This window comes from Dendrobates tinctorius, unplaced genomic scaffold (assembly GCF_039654945.1).
Source record: "Dendrobates tinctorius isolate UK_male_01 unplaced genomic scaffold, ASM3965494v1 ptg000107l, whole genome shotgun sequence".
NCBI lineage: Eukaryota > Metazoa > Chordata > Amphibia > Anura > Dendrobatidae > Dendrobates > Dendrobates tinctorius.
In genome coordinates this window covers 34,350,911-34,373,331 of record NW_027361775.1, presented here as the reverse complement: position 1 = coordinate 34,373,331, position 22,421 = coordinate 34,350,911, and the positions used below count along the sequence as shown (strand labels likewise).

Here is a 22,421-nt window from a genome sequence, read left to right as displayed (position 1 = left end):
GTGGAAACCCCCCACAAGTGACCCCATTTTGGAAATTAGACCCCCCCCAAGGGACTTATCTAGATGTGTGGTGAGCACCCCCCCAAGTGTTTCACTAAAGTTTATAATGTAGAGCCGTGAAAATAAAAAAAATCATTTTTTTTTCCACAAAAATGATCTTTTAGCCTCCAATTTTTATTTTCCTAAGAGTAACAGGAGAAATTGGACCCCAAAAGTTGTTGTCCAATTTGTCCTGAGTACGTTGGTACCCCATATGTGGGAGAAAACTACTGTTTGGGCACACGGTGGGGCTCGGAAGGGAAGTAGTGACGTTCTGAAATGCAGACTTTGATGGAATGGTCTGCGGGTGTCATGTCGCGTTTGCAGAGCCCCTGATGTACCTAAACAGTGGAAACCCCCCACAGGTGACCCCATTTTGGAAACTAGACCCCCCCAAGGAACTTATCTAGATGTGTGGTGAGCACTTTGAACCCCCAAGTGTTTCACTAAAGTTTATAATGTAGAGGCGTGAAAATAAAAAAATCATTTTTTTTTCCACAAAAATGATCTTTTAGCCCCCAATTTTTATTTTCACAAGGGTAACAGGAGAAATTGGACCCTAAGAGTTGTTGTCCAATTTGTCTTTAGTCCTGAGTACGCTGGTACCCCATATGTGGGAGAAAACTACTGTTTGGGCACACGGTGGGACTCGGAAGGGAAGTAGTGACGTTCTGAAATGCAGACTTTGATGGAATGGTCTGCCGGCGTCATATTGCATTTACAGAGCCCCTGATGTACCTAAACAGTGGAAACCCCCAACACACCCCTAACCCTAATCTCATCCCTAACCATAACCCTAACCACAAACCTAACACCAACACACCCATAACCTTAATCCCAGCCCTAACCCTAGCCCGTGTACCTGCTTTTTTTTTTTTTGTCACAAGATCGCTGCCCTGCGATCTGACTCATAGTAACAACACTTCTCCTCTGATCTCACACTGACAGATGATCAGAGGTGAAGCAGCGTTACTATGTGACAAGATCGCTGCCTGGCACATAATAACGCGACTTCTCCTCTGATCTCACACTGACAGATGATCAGAGGTGAAGCAGCGTTACTGTGTGACAAGATTGCTGCCTGGCACAGCTGTGCCAGGCAGCGATCTAGTCACACAGTAACGCTCCTTCACCTCTGATCAGCTGTCAGTGTTAGATCAGAGGGAGAAGCCGCGTTACAATGAGTGAGATCGCCGGGAAACAAGCAGCTTTCCCAGCGATCGCTCCCATTGGCTGCTGTGACACTGACGTCATCGGGACCTGAACCAATCAGGTCTCGATGACGTCGGGGGTCCCAGCATGCATTGTGCATCGGGATCCCCGCGTTGTAAGGTATGTGGGGGTCCCGGGGGGCACAAAACCGCCGACAGTAGATAAACGTCGGCGCTGCACAAAGCCCAGCAAGCGCCAACGTTTATCTACTGTGGGCGGTCGGGAAGAGGTTAAGACTGTGTGCCCACTAGGGTGACCGGATCTCATATGGGGGGGAAAAAATGTCGGAATCTTGTTCGTCTGGACCCCACAAAACTATTCCCCTTTCCAGATATTGAGATAGCCAAACTTTCAGCTCGATCAAACGACGTTAACCCGTGCCGCTCGTCGCTCAAAGTTTGAAAAAATCCAAATTGAGGTATTTACAGACAATGAAAAGTTGTTAATGGCTAATAAATTGCTCAGTAGCACAGATGAACCATCAGAGCACGCTAACCTACATGAGTTGATAATTTTACATAGTTATCTAATCTATTCTAGAGCTTTTGTTAAAGTAGTTTTTGAAACGTCAGAATATAATGCTCGGCATTTGCTTACAACTTGCAGGACATATTGCTTTTGTTCTTCATCTTTTGTCAGAAGGTCGTTAAAGTCGGTTACTTCCTACCTCTTTTAATTTTTCTTTCCTAACTTTTGGATTTTCAACCCTAGCGTGCTCTGATGGTTCATCTGTGCTACTGAGCAATTTATTAGCCATTAACAACTTTTCATTGTCTGTAATGGTGGGATCAAAAAACGATAATCCCACCAACTCTGCATTCAAATACCACAAATGGTTCGAAAATTTGGTCAGGGCTATTTCTGCAATGTTGTTGTCACATTCTTTATAGTCTAACAGACTATGCAAAATACCTAAATCTTAAAATACCTCAATTTGGATTTTTTCAAACTTTGAGCGACGAGCGGCACGGGTTAACGTCGTTTGATCGAGCTCAAATTTTGGCTCTCTCAATATCTGGAAAGGGGAATCGTTTTGTGGGGTCCAGACGGACAAAATTCCGACATCGATTTTTTTGTGGTCACCCTACTGCCCACGCAAGCTTTTTTTGCGTTTTTACTGGCAAAAACGCTTAAAAATCACTTAACCCCTTAGTGACAGAGCCAGTTTGCAGCTTAATGACCAGGCCAATTTTTACAATTCTGACCACTGTCCCTTTAAGAGGTTATAACTCTGGAACGCTTTAATGGATCCTGCTGATTCTGAGATTGTTTTTTCGTGACATATTGTACTTCATGTTAGTGGTAAAATTTCTTCGATAAGTCTTGTGTTTATGAAAAAAACAGAAATATGGCAAAAAAATTTAAAATTTTGCAATTTTAAAACTTTAAATTTTTATGCCCTTAAATCAGAGAGATGTGTCATATAAATTTCTTAATAAATAACATTTCCCACATGTCTACTTTACATCAGCACAATTTTGGATGCAAAATTTTTTTTTGTTAGGAAGTTATAAGGGTTAAAAGTTGACCAGCGATTTCTCATTTTTACAACAAAATTTACAAAGCCATTTTTTTTTTAGGGACCACATCATATTTAAAGTCATTTTGAGGGGTGTACATGACAGAAAATACCCAAAAGTGGCACCATTCTAAAAACTAGACCCCTCAAGGTGCTCAAAACCACATTCAAGAAGTTTATTAACCCTTTAAGTGCTTCACAGGAACGAAAGCAATGTGGATGGAAAAAATTAACATTTAACTTTTTTTTGGAAAAAAAATTACTTCAGAACCAATTTTTTTTATTTTCACAAGTGTTAAAAGAGAAAATGAACCACAAAATTTGTTGTACAATTTCTCCTGAATACGCCGATACCCCATATGTGGGGGTAAACCCCTTTTTCAGCACACGGCAGAGCTCGCAAGGGATGGAGCACCGTTTGACTTTTTCAACGCAGAATTGGCTGGAATTAAGATCGGATGCCATGTTGCGTTCGGAGAGCCCTTAATGTGCCTAAACAGTGGAAAACTCCAACAAGTGACCCCATTTTGGAAACTAGACCCATTAAGGAACTTATCTAGATGTGTGGTGAGCACTTTGAACCTTCAAGTGCTTCACAGAAGTTTATAATGTAGAGCCGTGAAAATAAGAAATCCATTTTTTTTTTTCCACAAAAATGATCTTTTCGCCCCCAAATTTTTATTTTTACAAGGGTAACAGGAGAAATCATACCCCCACAGTTGTTATGCGATTTGTCCTGAGTACGCTGATACCCCATATGTGGGGAGGAACCACTGTTTGGGTGCATGGGAGAGATTGGAAGGGAAGGAGTGCCATTTTGGAATGCAGACTTTGATGGAATGGTCTGCGGGCATCATGTTGCGTTTGCAGAGCCCCTGATGGGCCTAAACAGTGGAAACCCCCCACAAGTGACCCCATTTTGGAAATTAGACCCCCTAAGGAACTTATCTAGATGTGTGGTGAGCACTTTGAACCCCCAAGCGCGTCACAGAAGTTTATAAACGCAGAGCCGTGAAAATAAAAAGTCTTTTTTATTTCCACAAAAGTGATTTTTTTAGACCCCAATTTTTAGACCCCCAAAGTTGGTAAATAGTGGAAACCCCTCAATTCTTGCTCCAACCCTAACCCCAACACACCCCTAACCCTAATCCCAACCCTAATCCTAACCCTAATCCTAGTTCGCCCTTAACCCCAACCCTAGCCCTAACCCTAGCCCTAACCCTAGCCCTATCCCTAGCCCTAACCCTAGCCTAACCCTAACCCTAGCCTAACCCTAACCTAACCCTAGCCTAACCCTAACCCTTATGGAAAACTGAAAAAAAAAATATTTTTTTTATTTCATTATGTGTGCCTATATAAGGGGGTGATAAACGGGGGGGTTATGTACTATTTTTATTATTTTGATCACTATGATCGTTTATCATAGTGATCAAAATAATGAATGGAATCTGCCAGCCGGAGCCAGCAGATTCCCGGCGGGCGCACTGCGCATGCGCCCGCCATTTTCAAGATGGCGGCGCCCATCGGATGACGCCGGCGGGCGCGGGACCACCGGGAGGGGACGGAGGACAAGGGAGAGGTACCGGGGGGATCGGGGACCCTATTTCTCTATCCTCTGATGTGCGATCACATCAGAGGAAAGAGAAATTAAATGTAAAATCGCGGCTTTTTTTTTTTTTTTGCGGTCGACGTTATAGGGTTAATAACGGCGATCGCAAAAGCGGGGGTCGGTAAAAACCGACCGATTCATGTTCTCTGGGGTCTCGGCTACCCCTGGCAGCCGAGACCCCGGAGAAAATCCGACACTGGGGGGCGCTATTCACTTAAATCACAGCGCCGTGAATTAACGGCGCTGTGGTTTAAGTACCCTTAATTACCGCCGTTAAAAGGCGTATCGGCGGTCGTTAAGGGGTTAAAAAAAGCATCATTTTAATGCATTTTGCACTTTTTGTGTATATTGATGCGTTTTTTTCCGTGAAAAAAACGCATCGCGGTAAAAAAAAGCAGCATGCTCATTAATTTTGTGGAAAAGTCCGCGTTTTTAGCTATTTTGTATGAGACTTGGGACGCGCGGAAAAAAATGCATAAAAACGCGTGTTTTTTGCGCAAAAAACGTGCGGAAAACGCGCAAAAAAAGCGGAAAAAACCTTGCGTTTTCTGGGAAGGAGTCCGGTTTTCATGCAGAAATTTTCTGCATACGTGGGCACATAGCCTAAATGATGGAAGCGCAGATAATCCAGAATCTTTTTCGCATAAAACTATATATCAGTCTACTCAGCGTTTCCTGCTCTGTAATATGGTGCCTTCATGGTGACAGGTTCCCTCTATGGGCTCATATTCATTTGCAAGAATTTCGCTCCCCTTCTTTCCAGAGCCATAACTTTTTTATTTTTCCGTCAATATGACCATGTGAGGGCTTGTTTTTGCGGGACGAGTTGTACTTTTGAACGACACCATTGATTTTACCATGTCGTGTACTCGAAAACGGGGAAAAAATTCCAAGTACGGTGAAATTGCAAAAAAAAAAGTGCAGTCCCACACTTGTTTTTTGTTTGGCTTTTTTGCTAGGTTCACTAGATGCTAAATCTAACCTGCCATTATGATTCTCCAGGTCATTATGAGTTCATAGATACCAAACATGTCTATGTTCTCTTTTATCTAAGTGGTGAAAAAAATTCCAAAGTTTGCTAAAAAAAAAAAAAAAAAATGAATAAAAAAATTAACCAATTTTCTGAGACCCGTAACATCTCCATTTTTTGTGACCTGGGGTCGGATGAGGGCTTATTTTTTGCATGCCGAGCGGACGTTTTCAATGATACCACTTTTGTGCAAATATGTTCTTTTAATCGCCGGTTATTGCATTTTAATGCAATGTCGCGGCGACCAAAAAAACGTAATTCTGGCATTTTGAATTTTTTTTTCTCGCTATGCCGTTTAGCGATCGGGTTAATGCTTTTATTTTATTGATAGATCGGGCGATTCTGAACACGGCGATACCTAATATGTGTATGTGTGATTTTTTTTTTTTTTTTTTTTTTTTTTTGTATTTATTGTTTTATTTTGATTGGGGCGAAAGGGGGGTGATTTGAACTTTTAGGTTTTTTTTTTTTTTTTACTTTTGGCATGCTTCAATAGCCTCCATGGGAGGCTAGAAGCATGCACAACCCGATCGGCTCTGCTACATATGGGCGATGAGCAGATCGTCCGTATGTTAGCAGATTTACTGCTGTGCTTTGAGCGCCGACCACCGGGCGGCGCTGAAAGCCATCAGCCTGGAACAACCATAGAGGTCTCTATGAGACCTGTGGTTGTCCAGGCAATTTGACGCCGACCCCTGATCACTTGACGGCGGTCGGCGATGAGCTCATTTCCGGCCCGGCGACCGGAAATGCTATTTAAATGCCCGCTGTCAACTTTGACAGCGGGATTTAACTAGTTAATAGGCGTGGGCAGATGGCGATTCCGCTCGCGCCTATTGCGGGCACATGTCAGCTGTTCATAACAGCTGACGTCGCGGCTTTGAGGTGGGCTCACCGCCGCAGTCCACCTCAAAGCGGGAATCCTTACCGATGACGTACTATTCCGTCATTGGTAAGGAAGGGGTTAATGGGTTACAGTATCTCATCTGCAATTTTTTTTTCTCAGTATGTATGTGTTTTGGAGAATATTTCGTTTGAAAATGATGTGTAAATGACTTAGAGAATTGCTCTATGTAAAACCTCATGTTAAAATAACATTGCATTCTGATGTAAATCGGATGCTAGGTGTCAAAGATCAGATTGTACTCGCATAATAAACACATGGCACTCGTCCGTTTTTTTCTGTCCTGATATCGTACCTTTTTTTTTTCACAAATGTGTATGAGCCCTAAAGGGTTTTCTGACAAGGTATGGATTTGTGATAAATGATTGGCTGGATCTGTCCCAGGACCCCCGTACATCTTTAGAAGCTGGCACATTAGCACGATTTCACTTCCTTCTACTCTTTGATGCTGACTTCTGCTAAGTTGGTTATGCAACTCCTCATTCTCTGCCTGTCAGTTTGATATGCCATAAAGCTAACAATCACAATACTTTTTGAATATATGGAGTCTGATCTGCAGCGCTGCTTGTGCCATCAGAGGCATATGTCTGGTGTAACGACCAAAAGCCTTGTTAAAGGGTTTGACCTCTACTCAAAAACACATTCCTAATAATGGACCAAGGGTGGTGGGAAAATGAAAATAATGGGAAAAAAAACTGAATACTCCTCCAATGGACTGGCACTGCTGCTCCATGCTGACTATGGGAAGCTTGAAAAACGTGTAACAATAAACAGCAGATTACTATTGTGCAGGGCTTCTTCACCTGGGAATGTGGCCCTACATGTATATTACTTATATTTCTCCTAATGGTTGTTTCTCATGACTAAGAGTGCCACATCAAAACTGCAAACTGTGCACTGGACTTATTAGGTTATAACCAGGAGCTAACCATATCAACAGTTCCTGACAAGAGTATGGGAGCAGTTCTACTATCTACCTTGTAAAGACTTTTTCCAGTATTATGTGATATTGCTGGTGACACGGTTCCAGGAGATTATCTTTGTCCTGTTTGATCTGCTGAATCTGACTAGTTGATCTCAGGGGGCCACACTGTTAGGACCCATGTTATAGATGGGGGGGAGCCAGTGCAGAAATGCCACTCCTTATGGCATCCTGTTATAATTGTAGGCCATCTATTAATTTCAGCAGCCATTCATTCTGGTCTAGAAGACTTCTCAGGATTTTTTTGTCTGGACCTGCCAGTCATACATGTACTAAATCGATATGATGAAACTCTCTGCCCAGGTACTAGTTAAAGGGAACCTGTCACCAGGTTTGGCCGATACGAGTTACGGCCATCACCTTTCAGGACTGATATACAGCATTCTATAATGCTGTATATCTGCCCCAACCCGACCTGTAAGAGAAGAAATATAACTTTTATTATACTTGCCTGCAGGGCGGTCCGGTCTGGGGGTGTCACTCTTCTTGGTCAGGCACCTCCCATTTTTTTGAGATGCCGCCCTACAGAGCTCTTTGACCTTTCCCGGCACCTTCACACTGCAGGACTTTGTTCTGCCCTCAACAGGACAGAGAGGTACGCCTGCGCAGAAGCACGATGCCGGGAGCCTGTGTGGATGACGCAGGGACGCATCATGCACACAAAGCAAGAAGGAGGACGGCATCGCAAGAAGAACGGAGGCGCCGGACTAAGAAGAGAGACACCGACCGGCCCGCCCGCAGGTGAGTATAACAAAAAATATTTTTCTTCTCTTACAGGTCGGGTTGGGGGTTTATCTACAACGTAATATATTGCTGTATATCAGCCCTGAAAGGTGATGGCTGTAGCTAATATCGGCCAAAACTGGTGACAGGTTCCCTTTAAACGAATGTGTTTTTTGTTTGTTTTTTTTTTTTCATTTTCTACTAGAAAAGCCAAACTGTTTTCGCGCTATTGGCATCTTCTACTTCCCTTGACAAAAATCCGAACCATGTCTCAGAAGGCAAAGGCTCCAAAGGGAAAAAGGGAAGGGCGTGAAAGCGAGAAATCTGGTGCCAGCCAGGAAGATGACTGCAAGACCAAATCAATTGCTGCATCTAAAAATCAAGGAAAAAGAAAACCCCAAGAAAATAAGAGCAAGTCTAAAGTAATAGCTGGTGCAAGTAACAGTGAGACCTCAGATAGCGATGCCAAGAAGAGGAAAACACAAGAGAAAAAAGGTGTTAATGCAGATGGAGATCTGCTAGAGGCAGTGAAGAAGTCTCGCTTAGGTGTTGCTAACTCTGTGTCTGACTTTAAATTTAACAAGAAGAGGGTACGGTTGGTGTCTCTAGAGTCGGACCTGAAAGATGATGCCCTGGGCATAGTGTACTGGATGTCCAGGGATCAGAGAGTTGAAGGTACATTTATTGATTCTCTGTAGCAACCATTAGATCTTATTTTTAGAAGACTTGAGAAATGACCGCATCCATCTCATGGGTTGTTATGAATATCTGCTCAGTATTTTTCTTAGTGTGGACACCTCTCCCTTTAAAGTCTTAAATTCTTCCTAACTTGAGAAGTTCTAGAAGACACTGACAATTTCTACTTGTATCCCACTTTTCAGATAACTGGGCCTTTCTGTATGCTCAGCGCCTGGCCCTGAAGCAAAAGCTCCCACTGCATGTTGTCTTCTGTTTAGTTCCAAAGTTCTTAGAAGCCACCATACGACACTATGGCTTCATGCTGAAGGGGCTGCAAGAAGTGGCTGAGGTATGACTAAAAGTAACACGGGTAAGGGGGACTTCAAATATGGTGGACATCATAATCATCCAGATTATCTTTGTTTCAGAATTGTAAAAGTCTCAACATTCCCTTCCATTTGCTTATTGGATATGCAAAGGATGTGCTCCCAAGTTTTGTGAAAGAACATAGCATTGGTGGGGTGGTGACTGACTTTGCACCTCTGCGCGTCCCCTTGCAGTGGGTGTCAGATGTCTCTGAACGTTTACCGAAAGATGTTCCTCTTGTGCAGGTAAAAAAAAAATTGTTTTACAGATGTAGTGATAAATGCATTTAAAAAAAAAAAATAATGGTCAAACAATTTATCAGAGATGTAATGTGTGAACCCACCCTAGTAGTTGTACATATAAGGACTCTGGTTCATTTCCAGGTGGATGCCCATAATATTGTCCCCTGCTGGGTTGCTTCCAATAAACAGGAGTATGGAGCTCGTACCATTCGGAGAAAAATCCATGACCAGCTCTCTCAGTTCCTTACTGATTTCCCTCCAGTCATTACTCATCCATACAACTCCAAACTGGTGGCTGAGGTTAGTATTGATGTCCGGAGGTTCACTAAGAAATAACCAGTGCACCAAGGGACACTTAATTCTTGTATTCGGCAGGAGGTGGTATTTCTTACTTTCCTCATTCCATTCAATGTCACTAAAAAAAAAAAAATTTCAACCCCAGTTGCAACATGGCATTTTCTCTACTTTTTGTGAAATATACCAGAATAGATAATGATAACCTTTTCTCCTCTTTTATTGATAAATTGTGTACTCAATACAGATCAATAAGGGTTAGGAAGTATTAATTATGTCTATATTCCTTACCGGTCATTCTTCTCCAGCCTATAGACTGGGATAAGTGCTATGCCAGCTTGGAAGTAGATCGTACAGTTAAGGAAGTAGAATGGGCAAAACCAGGTTCCAAGGCGGCAATGAGCATGCTCCACTCATTTATATCGGAACGGCTGAAATCTTTTAACTCTGACAGAAACAATCCGAACTGTCAAGCTCTCAGCAACCTGTCTCCATGGTTTCATTTTGGTGAGTTATTTTAAAAAAAGATTGTGTTTTCTTCTATTATTGCCATTTTACAGCAGGGGCATTGCTAGTGTTCTTATAAGATCCCAAATAAAGAATGTATATCAGAGACCACATATCTGCAGGAATACTTTGATAATGCAACAGGGTTAAGGCCCCGTCTCACATAGCGAGATCGTTAGCGAGATCGCTGTTGCGTCACCGATTTTGTGACGCAACAGCGATCTTACTACGTGTGACACATAGCGGCGACCGGGCCCCCTCTGCGATGTCGCTGATCGTGCTCGAATGTCCTGGGCCATTTTTTTTTATCACTGGTGTCCCGCTGGCCAGCATGCATCACTGTGTTTGACGCCAACGAGCAACCTCATTGGAGACTCAGAACTCAGTGACGCAGGCCGGAGTCGTCAGAACAGCTGCTTTGTGACAAGGTCCCAACGACCGCCGAGGTCGTTATACGGATCGTCGCTGCGTCGAAGAGATCTGCCTGTTTGACAGCTTACTAGTGACCATTTAGCGACGCACCAGCGATCCTAACCAGGTCGTATCGTTGTCGGAATCGCTGGTGCGTCGCTTAGGCCTGTTTCACATTTCCGTCTTTTTTTTTTTGTCAGTCAGAATCCTACAGAGGTGACAAAAACGGATACATTTCCGTTGTGGGCCAAACGGATGCTACAGGATCCGTTTTTAGGTCTGATCCGCTGCAGACGGGTATTGGAAGAAATTTAAAGGAACCGCTGTAGAGAGAGAGAGATTTCATGGCCTTTCGGAACACTATTCAGGGTTGCAAATCTGGCGGGCATGCGCAATAGAAAATAGTGGACCGTCGCTCAAAAAACGTTTCAGAGTCCGTCCCCTCCGCCTGGGAGCCGCTACAATTTGGATGGATCCGTCAAAAACACGGATGTGACGGACGACCATCAGTCAAAATTCGCCGCTAATGTAAGTCTATGGGGGAAAAAACGGATCCGCCAAAAAGGGGCGGATCCTTTTTTTCTAAAACTGACGGATTTTGACTTGCGTCAAAACGGAAATGTGAAACAGGCCTTAGTGTAACCGTACCCTTAGATAGAGCAGCTCAGTTTTGTGTTTGATAGCATACCTCTAAATAGTGCACAGATTCAGTGATTTACAGGAGGCACTTTCTCTGCTTTACTGATACCTTCACTGTCCAAGCAAAGATTACCATCCATGATCCCTGTCTGAGCGCAACGCCCCATCCTTCTGCTTCCCCTTATTTTTCTCTTGATGCCACATACACAGTACTAATTCCTCTACTGTATATAATACAGTAATATTTCCTTCATTGTGGCCATCACAAAGTACTTTTGTGCCTGAGTTTGTGTCCTCCCAGTATATCCCCCCCCTTACTAACATGGTGCCCCATAGACATAGTACCCCTTTTTGTGTCTGACAGTAAATACCTTAGAGTAATATGGCCCTCTCTTCATCAGCATAATAAAACCTTCTTTGTTCCCTACAGTAAGAGTTCTCCCATATAGTAACAATTTGCCCCCTTTCTTATAGTTATCTTTTAGCAATGGGGGATGGCATGAGAACACTGCAGGCAGTAACTGGCTGCAGCGGTCACACGTCCATGTGACAAGATTTTCCTTTAACCCCGCCCCGAGCTCTTTTCGTTTTTATTTTTCGCTCCCTTTCTTCCCAGAGCCATAACTTTTTATTTTTCCATCAATATGGACATGTGAGGGCTTGTTTTTGCGGGACAAGTTGTGCTTTTGAACGCCACCATTGGTTTTACCATGTCGTGTACTAGAAAACCGGAAAAAAATGTCAAGTGAGGTAAAAGTGCAGTCCCACACTTGTTTTTTGTTTTGGCTTTTTTACTAGGTTCACTAAATTCTAAAACAGACCTACCATTATGATTCTCCAGGTCATTACGAGTCCATAGACACCAAACATGTTTAGGTTGTTTTCTATCTAAGTGGTGAAAAAATATTACAAACTTTGTAAAAAAAAAAAAAAAAAAAAAAAATTGTGCCATTTTACGAGACCCGTAGCATCTGTTTTTCGTGCTCACGGGTTGGGTGAGGACTTATTTTTTGCTTTTATTGATACTATTTCGGTGCAGATACGATTTAGAGATGAGCGACTTTGCCTCTTTTAGGGTCGCATCGGGTTTCATGAAACCCGACTTTCGCAAAAGTCGGGTCGAACGAAATCGGCCGACAATAGGGAAAAGTCGGAGGCCGACTGAAACACGAAACCCAATGCAAGTCAATGGGGAAGCAAAGTCGGCATTGAGTGGAGGACAGTAAACACTCCTACAGTGCCCATTTCAATGCCAAAAACATCAATTCTTATTACTGAAGCTTGTCAACCTTAATTTACTTCATAATAAGTTACACATTGAAAACGGGCTTATTTGGCTAAAGTTGTTGGGGGGGTAGGGCTGGCTGCAGGTTTTTGTGTGCCCTGGGCCAAAGAGTGTCAGTGCGCCCCTTTAACACATACCACAACTCATGATGCTCCGATACGGCACAGAAATATAGGTATAGTAGAATGACAAATACTTCACTGCTTATATGACATGACTGATCTGTTTTAAATTGTACAATAGCTCAAAAAAAGGACAGTATATTACTCCATACAGTATTATGGCCACCACATTGTGCGCCATACAGAATAATGAGCCCCATATTTTTCTCCATACAGAATAATTGGTCACATATAATGTTCCATACAGTATATGATGAGCTCCACAAAATGCTCGAGTATATGATGGGCCTCATGGATGATGGGCCCTAATAATGCTCCATATTTAATGGGCCCCATTTCTAATGCTCCAGTGTATAATGGGCCCCGTAAATGCTGCTCCAGTGTCTGATGTCCCCCATTTGGAATGCTCCAGTATATGATGGGCCCCATTTTTAATTAGTAAAAAGAATCCAATATTAGAAATCCCTATAAAAACAACTTTTATTTCATATAGTTATAAAAACCACCTGTTCCCAGTGAAATATTGGCAAATACCACAATATAGACCTAAACTGAGATGCTGCAAGGCCCTACAATAAACTCAACTGATACCTTCCTGTCCGTGGAGGTTGGCACCCTAAGGATCCCGATTTTTTGGCGCCCCCACTCAGCGAGGACTATCCCTTGCTGCCCTGTCAGTCCCTGGTAACACAGGTATGAAAACAATGACTGATAGTATAGAGATGAATAATAAGAGTGCCCTAGAGCTCATGCAAAAATCCCAGACAAATAAGCCAAAAAAATACCACATCAAGATTCACCATATTAGAAAACAGTGCCTTAGCAATGAGGCATATATTCAAGATAAGAAAGTGGCCACTTATCATTTGTGGAGTCACCTCAACGCGTTTCCCCGCACCAGCGGTTCATCAGGAGGCATAACAGATGTAAAGAGTGTCCATCATGTCAGATACCAGAATGAGATGACACCGAGGGTCAGAGAGGCCAGCCTTATATAGCCCCAGATCACTACTCAAATGAGTAACGCCCACACAATCAAGCGTTCACATCACAAGAAACTGTACATGTGGTTAATTCAACAGGAGTCGCAATTTGTCACTCACATGTGCATACCAGACTTCCATGCCATCGGGTCCCCGCGTGCGCTCCAATGAGGAACGCAAACAAACATGGCCGCGACAGCTTCCGGTTTCCAGTGAACATCACCGGTCAATTGCGTATGCCCGGGAGCCAGCCATGGAGTGTGAGGCCAGAGACCAAAATGGCCGCGATATACAGCCAATCAGGACTGCGCATGCTCCTATCCTAGCCATTGCACGCGATACTCGCGCTGATCAAGTCCTGGAGCGCGTCATATGTATAGCGCAGCATGGTAAACAGAGGCCAGGAACCAAGAAGGCCGCGATGTAGTAGATCAAAACGGCGCATGCTCATAAAATCATAAATCAAACGCTGTATTCACACACATTTCCTCTGTATAGCGCAATATAACACCTCAAAAGCGCGACAAAGCACCATTCAATGTAACATATACATAGGGCCTGTCATGCAGATCCACATAATGAATTTCAAGAATGGAATATACGTGGAACATAGATAAAGTATAAATTAATATTAAAGAAAGTAATGCATGATATATTAATCAAACCAACGATATGGTACACGTAACAAAACGTGTTAAGACACGCCATTATGCTCCCCCCATATATTTGAACCGGAACAGTTAACAAACCAGATGATATTGAATATTATATATTAAATGAAACGGGTATAAGACATACACTCGTTCATCCCATCTGGGGAAAGGGATTGTAGACGAAATATCCATTCACATTCCCGCCTCAAGATGATTTTATCCAAATTCCCTCCCCTCACCCTGGGCTTTATTAGTTCTATCATGTTGAAAGTGATCTCGTTCAGGCGACCATTATGAACAGCATTCATATGTCGGGCAACCGGAGTATCTCATTTATTTTTAATGTCGCCCAAATGTTCGCCCACTCTCAATCTCAGCTCTCTAGTGGTTTTACCCACATAGTCCATGTGCATGTCGCTTTATAGACTAGACCTGTTAATCTACAATTCCCAAAATCTCTTAAGGCAGAAGACTCTTCCATTCGTTGCACTCGTGAATGTTTTACACTGATTCATTGTGTTACATCTGGTGCAGTTGCCACATCTAAAGAAACCCAAAGGTTTTCTATCCAGCCAAGTACCCGTTCTAACCGGTTTCTGATACAGGCTGTGTACCAGGCGATCTCCTATTGACCTTCCCTTTCTATAAGTGACACTAGGTTTTTGTGAGAGAAGACCTCTCAGGTTAGGATCAGCCAAGAGTATCCCCCAATGTTTCTTGATAACTCTATCCGACTGTCCATCATACGTGCCAATCAGCCTCACCAGATTTTCATTAGCTACATTCCGTATCTCTTTCTTCTGGAAGAGGGAGTATCTCTCAACCTGAAAAGCCTCATCCCGTGGCCCTTTTAGAACATGCGCAGGATAACCCCTTATTCTGAATCTATCATAGAGGTCACTAGCCTGTTTCCTGAAGGTACCAAGATCGGAGCAGTTTCTCCTACTCTGAGAAACTGGCCCTTTGGTATCCCCCTCTTGAGTGGAACTGGATGATGACTCGTCCATCTCAACAGACTATTCGTCGCAGTTGGCTTCCTGAAAGTGCATGTACCAATACTGCCGTCAGGTCTCTTCAATATAGTTAGGTCCAAAAAATTGATGGTTGTGGTCTGACACTCAGATGTAAAATTAAGACCAATGGAGTTGATGTTAATACTGTCAATGAAACGGTGGAAATCAGCCTCTGAGCCTGACCAAAAAATCAAAATGTCATCAATATATCTGGCCCAGAGGCTAATATATGGGTTCCACCATTCCTCTTCCTCCCCAAAGATAAAGGTTTCCTCCCACCAGCCCAGGAAGACATTTGCATACGACGGGGCACATGGACTCCCCATCGCAGTCCCCCTGAGCTGGTGGAAGTACTTTGAGTCAGAGGAAGTAATTCCGCGTTAGGACAAATGTGAGCAACTTGATGCCAAATTGATTGTGCCCAACACTCCACTGCTCTCGTCTGTAAAAAATGGTTCACAGCTTTCAAACCACAGTCATGTGGGATAGAACTATTTAGCGCCTCTACATCAATAGATGCCAACAGCATATCCTTCTCAATCGTAACCCCATCGAGGAGACTCAATAGATGTGATGTGTCACGCACATATGAAGGTAATGAAGTCACAAAGGGTCTCAAGATCTTATCCAAATAGATACCACTGTTCTGGGTCAGGGAATCAATTCCCGAGACAATAGGACGACCCTTCAGTGGTTCTAGCCCCTTATGTATCTTGGGCAGAGAATAGAAGGTTGCTATAACCGGTGAATTTGACATCAAAAAGTGAAATTCATTATCAGAGATTAATTTATCATCTCTCGCTCCATTCAGGATTGACAGTAATTCACCCTTGAATTCCTCAGTCGGATCTCTACCCAAGATTTCATATGTGTCCCTATGATTTAAAAGGGAGTAACACATCCCTCGATATTTATCATGATCCATGAGCACTAGATTACCACCCTTATCTGAGGCTTTTATAATGATGTTAGCATTTTTTTCAAGTTTCTCCAGGGCCAGTTTTTCACCAGATGTAAGATTTGACTGGCCATGTGGATCAATATGTGGAATTTTCCGTAGATCCTCCTCCACCATTTTGGTGAAAATGTCTATACTTGTTACCTCCTTAATGGGTGGCATTCTAGTGCTCCTATTTCTCAATGTGGCAAAACGGGCCTATTTCCCGCTGTTGATCATTCTCCCTCAGGAGACCAGTTAGAGCTTCCAGACCCTCCAGTTCCTCCTCAGAATGCCCCAACAGGAGACACTGTTCCCGATCATGCTGTTTGAAAAAAAAGCTTCCATTTTAGGTTGCGTCCAAAAAGATTAATGTCTTTAACCCAATTGAAACAATTAAAAACATTCGTAGGTACAAAATTTAATCCCTTCTGAAGAACACAATACTCATCCCCAGATAACACATGATGATAAATTAAATTTGACCTTGATTTATTACGGTCTTTTCCTCAGATCGTACCCAACTGTTGGACCCTTGTCCAAAAAAGATGGTTGCACTGAAGAGAAGGGCCCAGAGGGTGATTGGTAAGCACCCCTCCCGGCACCCCTTTGCCTGTATTGATTTCTGTGTAGGCGCCATCTCGTTCTGTTATGCTCCCCTCTTCCCCTAAGTGTATTGGAGTTATCAGTGCGTTCAGTATCAGAGGTATCAATATCTGAAGAAGACACTTCTGTAGAATAACCCCCTTGATACTCGTACGCTCTATTGTCCTTAAACTCAGCGAGGTCCCGGGTAAATTGAGAATGCTTCCTATCCTTCAGATTTATCTGAAACTTTTCCACTGATGTTTGAAGGCTAGTTTCTCTTTTAACAAACTCAGGGTCAGATTTAAGTTTTTGTACTTTTTCAATCAACCTGTTTAGTCTTTTTGTAGAGTCCTCAAACAACTTCTCAATAAGAAGAAGTTGCTTAAACCGAATAGATGATTAAATCGACACTTTTGTCCAAGCTGACAATAGGTGTGGGTTTACAGTTCTAGGTAAGGGTTGTATATTTATGTGCAGGCCCTTGGGTACTATACTATTTTTAATATAGTTCTCTAGGCCCCGTATTTCCCACCAAGACTTAATATTTTCTTTATAGACCAAATAGAGTTCCTTGAACACAGTTTTCAAAGAAGGGTTTTCTGTACTGTCTGCAAAAAAAAATCCATATCTCAAAGTACATATTTCTAAGTACTCTGAATTAGACAAGAATTGGACTGGAATTGACTGTAAGGTAACGAACTACAACACCTCAACAATGTTTCACCTTCTTTTTACTATCACCCCCATACTACTCTATTTCTCCCTAACTCCTGCAATCCCTCAACCCAGTAAGGAACTTGTCATTTCCCCCCTCCATCCTTCCCAGCCATCTCACCTCTTCGTCACAACTGTTCCTCCACATACAATCCTTTTTCTCCAGACACACACGGCCACATCATATCCTATCCTGCTCCCACCTTCTAATGCTCTGTCTACTACTCATTTCTGGCGACGTATGCCCTAATCCTGGCCCTCCTCAACACATCCCCACACTCATTTCTAACACTCTGCCACGATCCTCTACAAGTTTTTGCAACCATGACAACCTCATACCTATTCATCCAGCCCCCACTCTCCCACTCCTCTTACCTGGCGCCTTATGGAACGCATGCTCTGTTTGCAACAAGCTATCATTTATCCATGACCTCTTTATCACCATCAAACTCTCCTTCCTTGCCATCACTGAAACCTGGCTCACTCCCTCTGACACAGCCTCTCCAGCTGCGCTTTCCTATGGCGGATTCCATCTCTCTCACACCCCTCGCCCCAGCAACAAACGTGGTGGAGGAGCTGGCTTGCTCCTGTCTGAGACCTGCTCCTTTACCCCAATTCCTCTGCCACCCTCCGCTACTCTTCCCTCGTTCAAGGTGCACGCCGTCCGTATCTTTTCCCCCCTCCAACCTTCAACTGGCTGTCATCTACCGTCCCCCAGAACTAGCCATCTCCACCTGGCTACTCCATTTCCTTTCTACTGACATCCCCACCATCATCATGGGCGACTTCAACATCCCCATTGACACTTCCACCCCGGCTGCCTCTAAACTTCTATCGCTCACGGCTTCCCTCGGCCTCAATGGTCTTCTGCGGCCACTCACAAAGATGGTCACATGCTGGACCTTATCTTCACCCGTCTCTGTTCCCTCACTAATCTCACTAACTCACCCCTCCCCCTGTCTGACCACAACCTACTGACATTCTCTTCCCTCTCCTCTCCTACTGCTCAACCCCCGCTCCATAAACATGCTCACCCTCGCAGGAATTTCAAACACCTCAATTTACAATCACTGTCCCTTCTCCCTCTCACAGACATAGCTTCCCTTCATGACACAGATGCTGCTGCCACTTTTTATATCACCACAATAACAGCAACACTTGATTCGGCTGCCCCCCTCATGCAGAGCAAAACTCGAACAATCAACAGGCAGCCCTGGCTGACCAGCCTGACCAAAGAGCTGAGGCGGCTTTCCAGGGCCGCTGAGCGGAGATGGAAGAGAACCCATTCTACTGAGCACTTCAGAGCATACAAGCAGTCCCTTGCCAGCTTTAAGTCCACACTCTCTGCCGCAAAACAAACTTACTTCGCATCCCTCATATCCTCCCTCTCTCACAACCCTAAACAGCTCTTCAACACTTTCAATTCTCTACTCCGTCCCACAGCATCTCCTCCCTCTCCTCTCATTTCTGCTGAAGACTTTGCCTCCTTCTTTAAGCAGACGATCGACACGATCAGACAAAACTTTGGCCCACAGCCCCCAATGCCAATCTTAGCCGCTCAGTCCTGTTCTGCAAAAGCCAGCTTCTCCACCATGACAGAAGATCAGCTCTCCATCCTTCTGTCAAGATCACACTTCACCACTTATGCCCTCGACCCACTCCCATCTCACCTCATCCCTAACTTGGCCACAGTCTTCATCCCATCTCTAACACACCTCTTCAACCTTTCACTTACAAATGGTGTCTTTCCCTCATCCTTCAAACATGCCTCAATCACACCCATCCTTAAAAAGCCCTCCCTTGATCCATCCCCTGTGTCTAACTATCGCCCGATATCTCTTCTCCCTTACGCCTCAAAACTACTGGAACAGCATGTATATCTTGAACTGTCCTCCCACTTCTCCTTTTCCCTCTTTGACCGGTTACAATCTGGCTTCCGACCGCATCACTCAACTGAAACTGCCCTAATTAAAGTCACCAACGACTTACTAACCGCCAAGAGCAAGCGACACTACTCTGTCCTCCTCCTGGACCTGTCCTCTGCCTTTGACACCGTAGACCATTCCCTCCTGCTACAGACTCTCTCCTCTCTTGGCATCACAGACTTGGCCCTATCCTGGATCTCATCATACCTAACAGACCGAACATTTAGTGTCTCCCTCTCACACACCACCTCCTCACCTCGCCCCCGTCTGTTGGTGTTCCTCAAGGCTCTGTCCTAGGACCCCTACTGTTCTCCATCTACACCTTTGGCTTGGGACAGCTCATAGAATCCCACGGTTTGCAGTATCACCTCTATGCCGATGACACGCAGATCTACCTATCTGGACCCAACCTCGCCTCCTTACTGACTGAAATCCCACACTGTCTGTCTGCTATCTCAGCCTTCTTCTCTGCTCGCTTGCTCAAACTGAACATGGACAAAACAGAATTCATCATCTTTCCCCCATCTCACTCTACCCCTCCACCAGACCTATCCATCAATGTCAATGGCTGCTCTCTTTCCCCAGTCCCGCACGCTCGGTGCCTTGGGGTGATCCTCGACTCTGCACTCTTTCAAACCACATATCCAAGCTCTCGCCTCCTCCTGCCGCCTCAAATTCAAAAATATTTCCCAGATCCGCTCATTCCTCAACCACAAAAACACTAGTGCATGCTCTTATCTCCCGCCTCGACTACTGCAACCTCTTACTCTCTGGCCTCCCTTCTAGCACTCTGGCTCCGCTCCAGTCCATCCTACACTCTGCTGCCCGACTACTTCACCTGTCTCCCTGCTATTCCCGAGCCTCCGCCCTATGCCAGACCCTTCACTGGCTTCCTATTGCACAGAGGCTCCAATTCAAAACCCCAACCATGACATACAAAGCCATCCACAACCTGTCTCCTCCATACATCTGTGACATGGTCTCTAGATACCTACCCGCACGCAACCTTCGCTCATCTCAAGATCTCTTCCCACAACCACATACAAGACTTCTCCTGTGCTTCCCCCATATTCTGGAACTCTCTGCCGCAACACATCAGACTATCACCATCAACGGAAACCTTCAAGAAGAACATCAAGACCCACCTGTTCCGACAAGCCTACAGCCTGCAATGATCCTCGGTCTACTGAACCACCGCACGACCTGCTCTACCCTCTCCTACTGTATCCTCACCCATCCCTGTAGACTGTGAGCTCTCGCGGGCAGGGTCCCCTCTCCTTATGTACTTGTGTGTCCCTTGTCTTACACACGTTATGCTTGTCTAGATTTCCACTTTTCACATGTAAAGCGCCATGGAATAAATGGCGCTATATAAATGCATAATAATAGGGTTAGTGTAAAAAACCTGGTTCGCGTCCTGTGCCCAAAAGTCTGCATTGATGGGGGTAGACAAAAAGCTGGCCATGTCAATATATTTCAACTTAGTAAAAAAGAATCCAATATTGTAGGAGTTGGCAATACCAAAAGTGAACATATAATCCCTATAAAAACAACTTTTATTTCATATAGTTATAAAAACCACCCGTTCCCAGTGAAATATTGGCAAATGCCACAATATAGACCTAAACTGAGATGCTGCAAGGCCCTACAATAAACTCAACTGATACCTTCCTGTCCGTGGAGGTTGGCACCCAAAGGATCCCGATTTTTTTTTTTTTTTTTTTTTTTTTTTTTTTTTTTTTTGCGCCCCCACTCAGTGAGGACTATCCCTTGCTACCCTGTCAGTCCCTGGTAACACAGGTATGAAAACAATGACTGATAGTATAGAGCTGAATAATAAGAGTGCCCTGGAGCTCATGCAAAAATCCCAGACAAATAAGCCAAAAAATACCACATTATGACATCAAGATCCACCATATTAGAAAACAGTGCCTTAGCAATGAGGCATATATACAAGATAAGAAAGTGGCCACTTATTTGTGGAGTCACCTCAACGAGTTTCCCCGCACCAGCGGTTCATCAGGAGGCATAACAGATGTAAAGAGTGTCCATCATGTCAGATACCAGGATGAGATTGCACCGAGGGTCAGAGAGGCCAGCCTTATATAGCCCCAGATCACTACTCAAATGAGTAACGCCCACACAATCAAGCGTTCACATCACAAGAAACTGTACATGTGGTTAATTCCACAGGTGTCGCAATTTGTCACTCACATATGCACACCAGACCTCCATGCCGTCGGGTCCCCGCGTGCGCTCCAATGAGGAACACAAACAAACATGGCCGCGACAGCTTCCGGTTTCCAGTGAACATCACCGGTCAATTGCGCATGCCCGGGAGCCAGCCATGGAGTGTGAGGCCAGAAACCAAAATGGCCGCGATATACAGCCAATCAGGACTGCGCATGCTCCTATCCTAGCCATTGCGCGCGATACTCGCGCTGATCAAGTCCTGGAGCGCGTCATATATATAGCGCAGTATGGTAAACAGAGGCCAGGAACCAAGATGGCCGCGATGTAGCAGATCAAAACGGCGCATGCTCATAAAATCAGAAATCAAACTCTGTATTCACACACATTTCCTCTGTATAGCGCAATATAACACCTCAAAAGCGCGTCAAAGAACTATTCAATGTAACCTATACATAGGGCCTGTCATGCAGATCCACATAATGAATTTCAAGAATGGAATATACGTGGAACATAAAGTATAAATTAATATTAAAGTAATACATGATATATTAATCAAACCAACGATATGGTACACGTAACAAAACGTGTTAAGACACGCCATTATGCTCCCCCATATATTTGAACCGGAACATTTAACAAACCAGATGATGATGAATATTATATATTAAATGAAACAGGTATAAGACATACACTCGTTCATCCCATCTGGGGAAAGGGATTGTAGACGAAATATCCATTCACATTCCCGCCTCAAGATGATTTTATCCAAATTCCCTCCCCTCACCCTGGGCTTTATTAGTTCTATCATGTTGAAAGTGATCTCGTTCAGGCGACCATTATGAACAGCATTCAT

At 44.0% G+C, this 22,421-nt stretch overlaps 1 protein-coding gene across 5 annotated transcripts in view; it reads left to right on the top strand.

Annotated features, from left to right (window-relative positions):
• LOC141100708 (deoxyribodipyrimidine photo-lyase-like) overlaps positions 1 to 22,421 on the top strand; it is a 56,459-nt gene that overhangs the window by 5,098 nt on the left and 28,940 nt on the right. For 4 of the 5 annotated variants that reach the window (XM_073589353.1, XM_073589352.1, XM_073589354.1 and 1 more), the window contains 5 exons: positions 8,224 to 8,693; positions 8,900 to 9,045; positions 9,125 to 9,307; positions 9,446 to 9,604; positions 9,907 to 10,105. In XM_073589353.1, the coding sequence (XP_073445454.1) occupies positions 8,224 to 8,693; positions 8,900 to 9,045; positions 9,125 to 9,307; positions 9,446 to 9,604; positions 9,907 to 10,105 (1,157 nt within the window). Of the gene's footprint in view, positions 1 to 7,881; positions 8,037 to 8,223; positions 8,694 to 8,899; positions 9,046 to 9,124; positions 9,308 to 9,445; positions 9,605 to 9,906; positions 10,106 to 22,421 lie in introns of all 5 variants that reach the window. The other variant, XM_073589351.1, reaches the window with a different exon arrangement.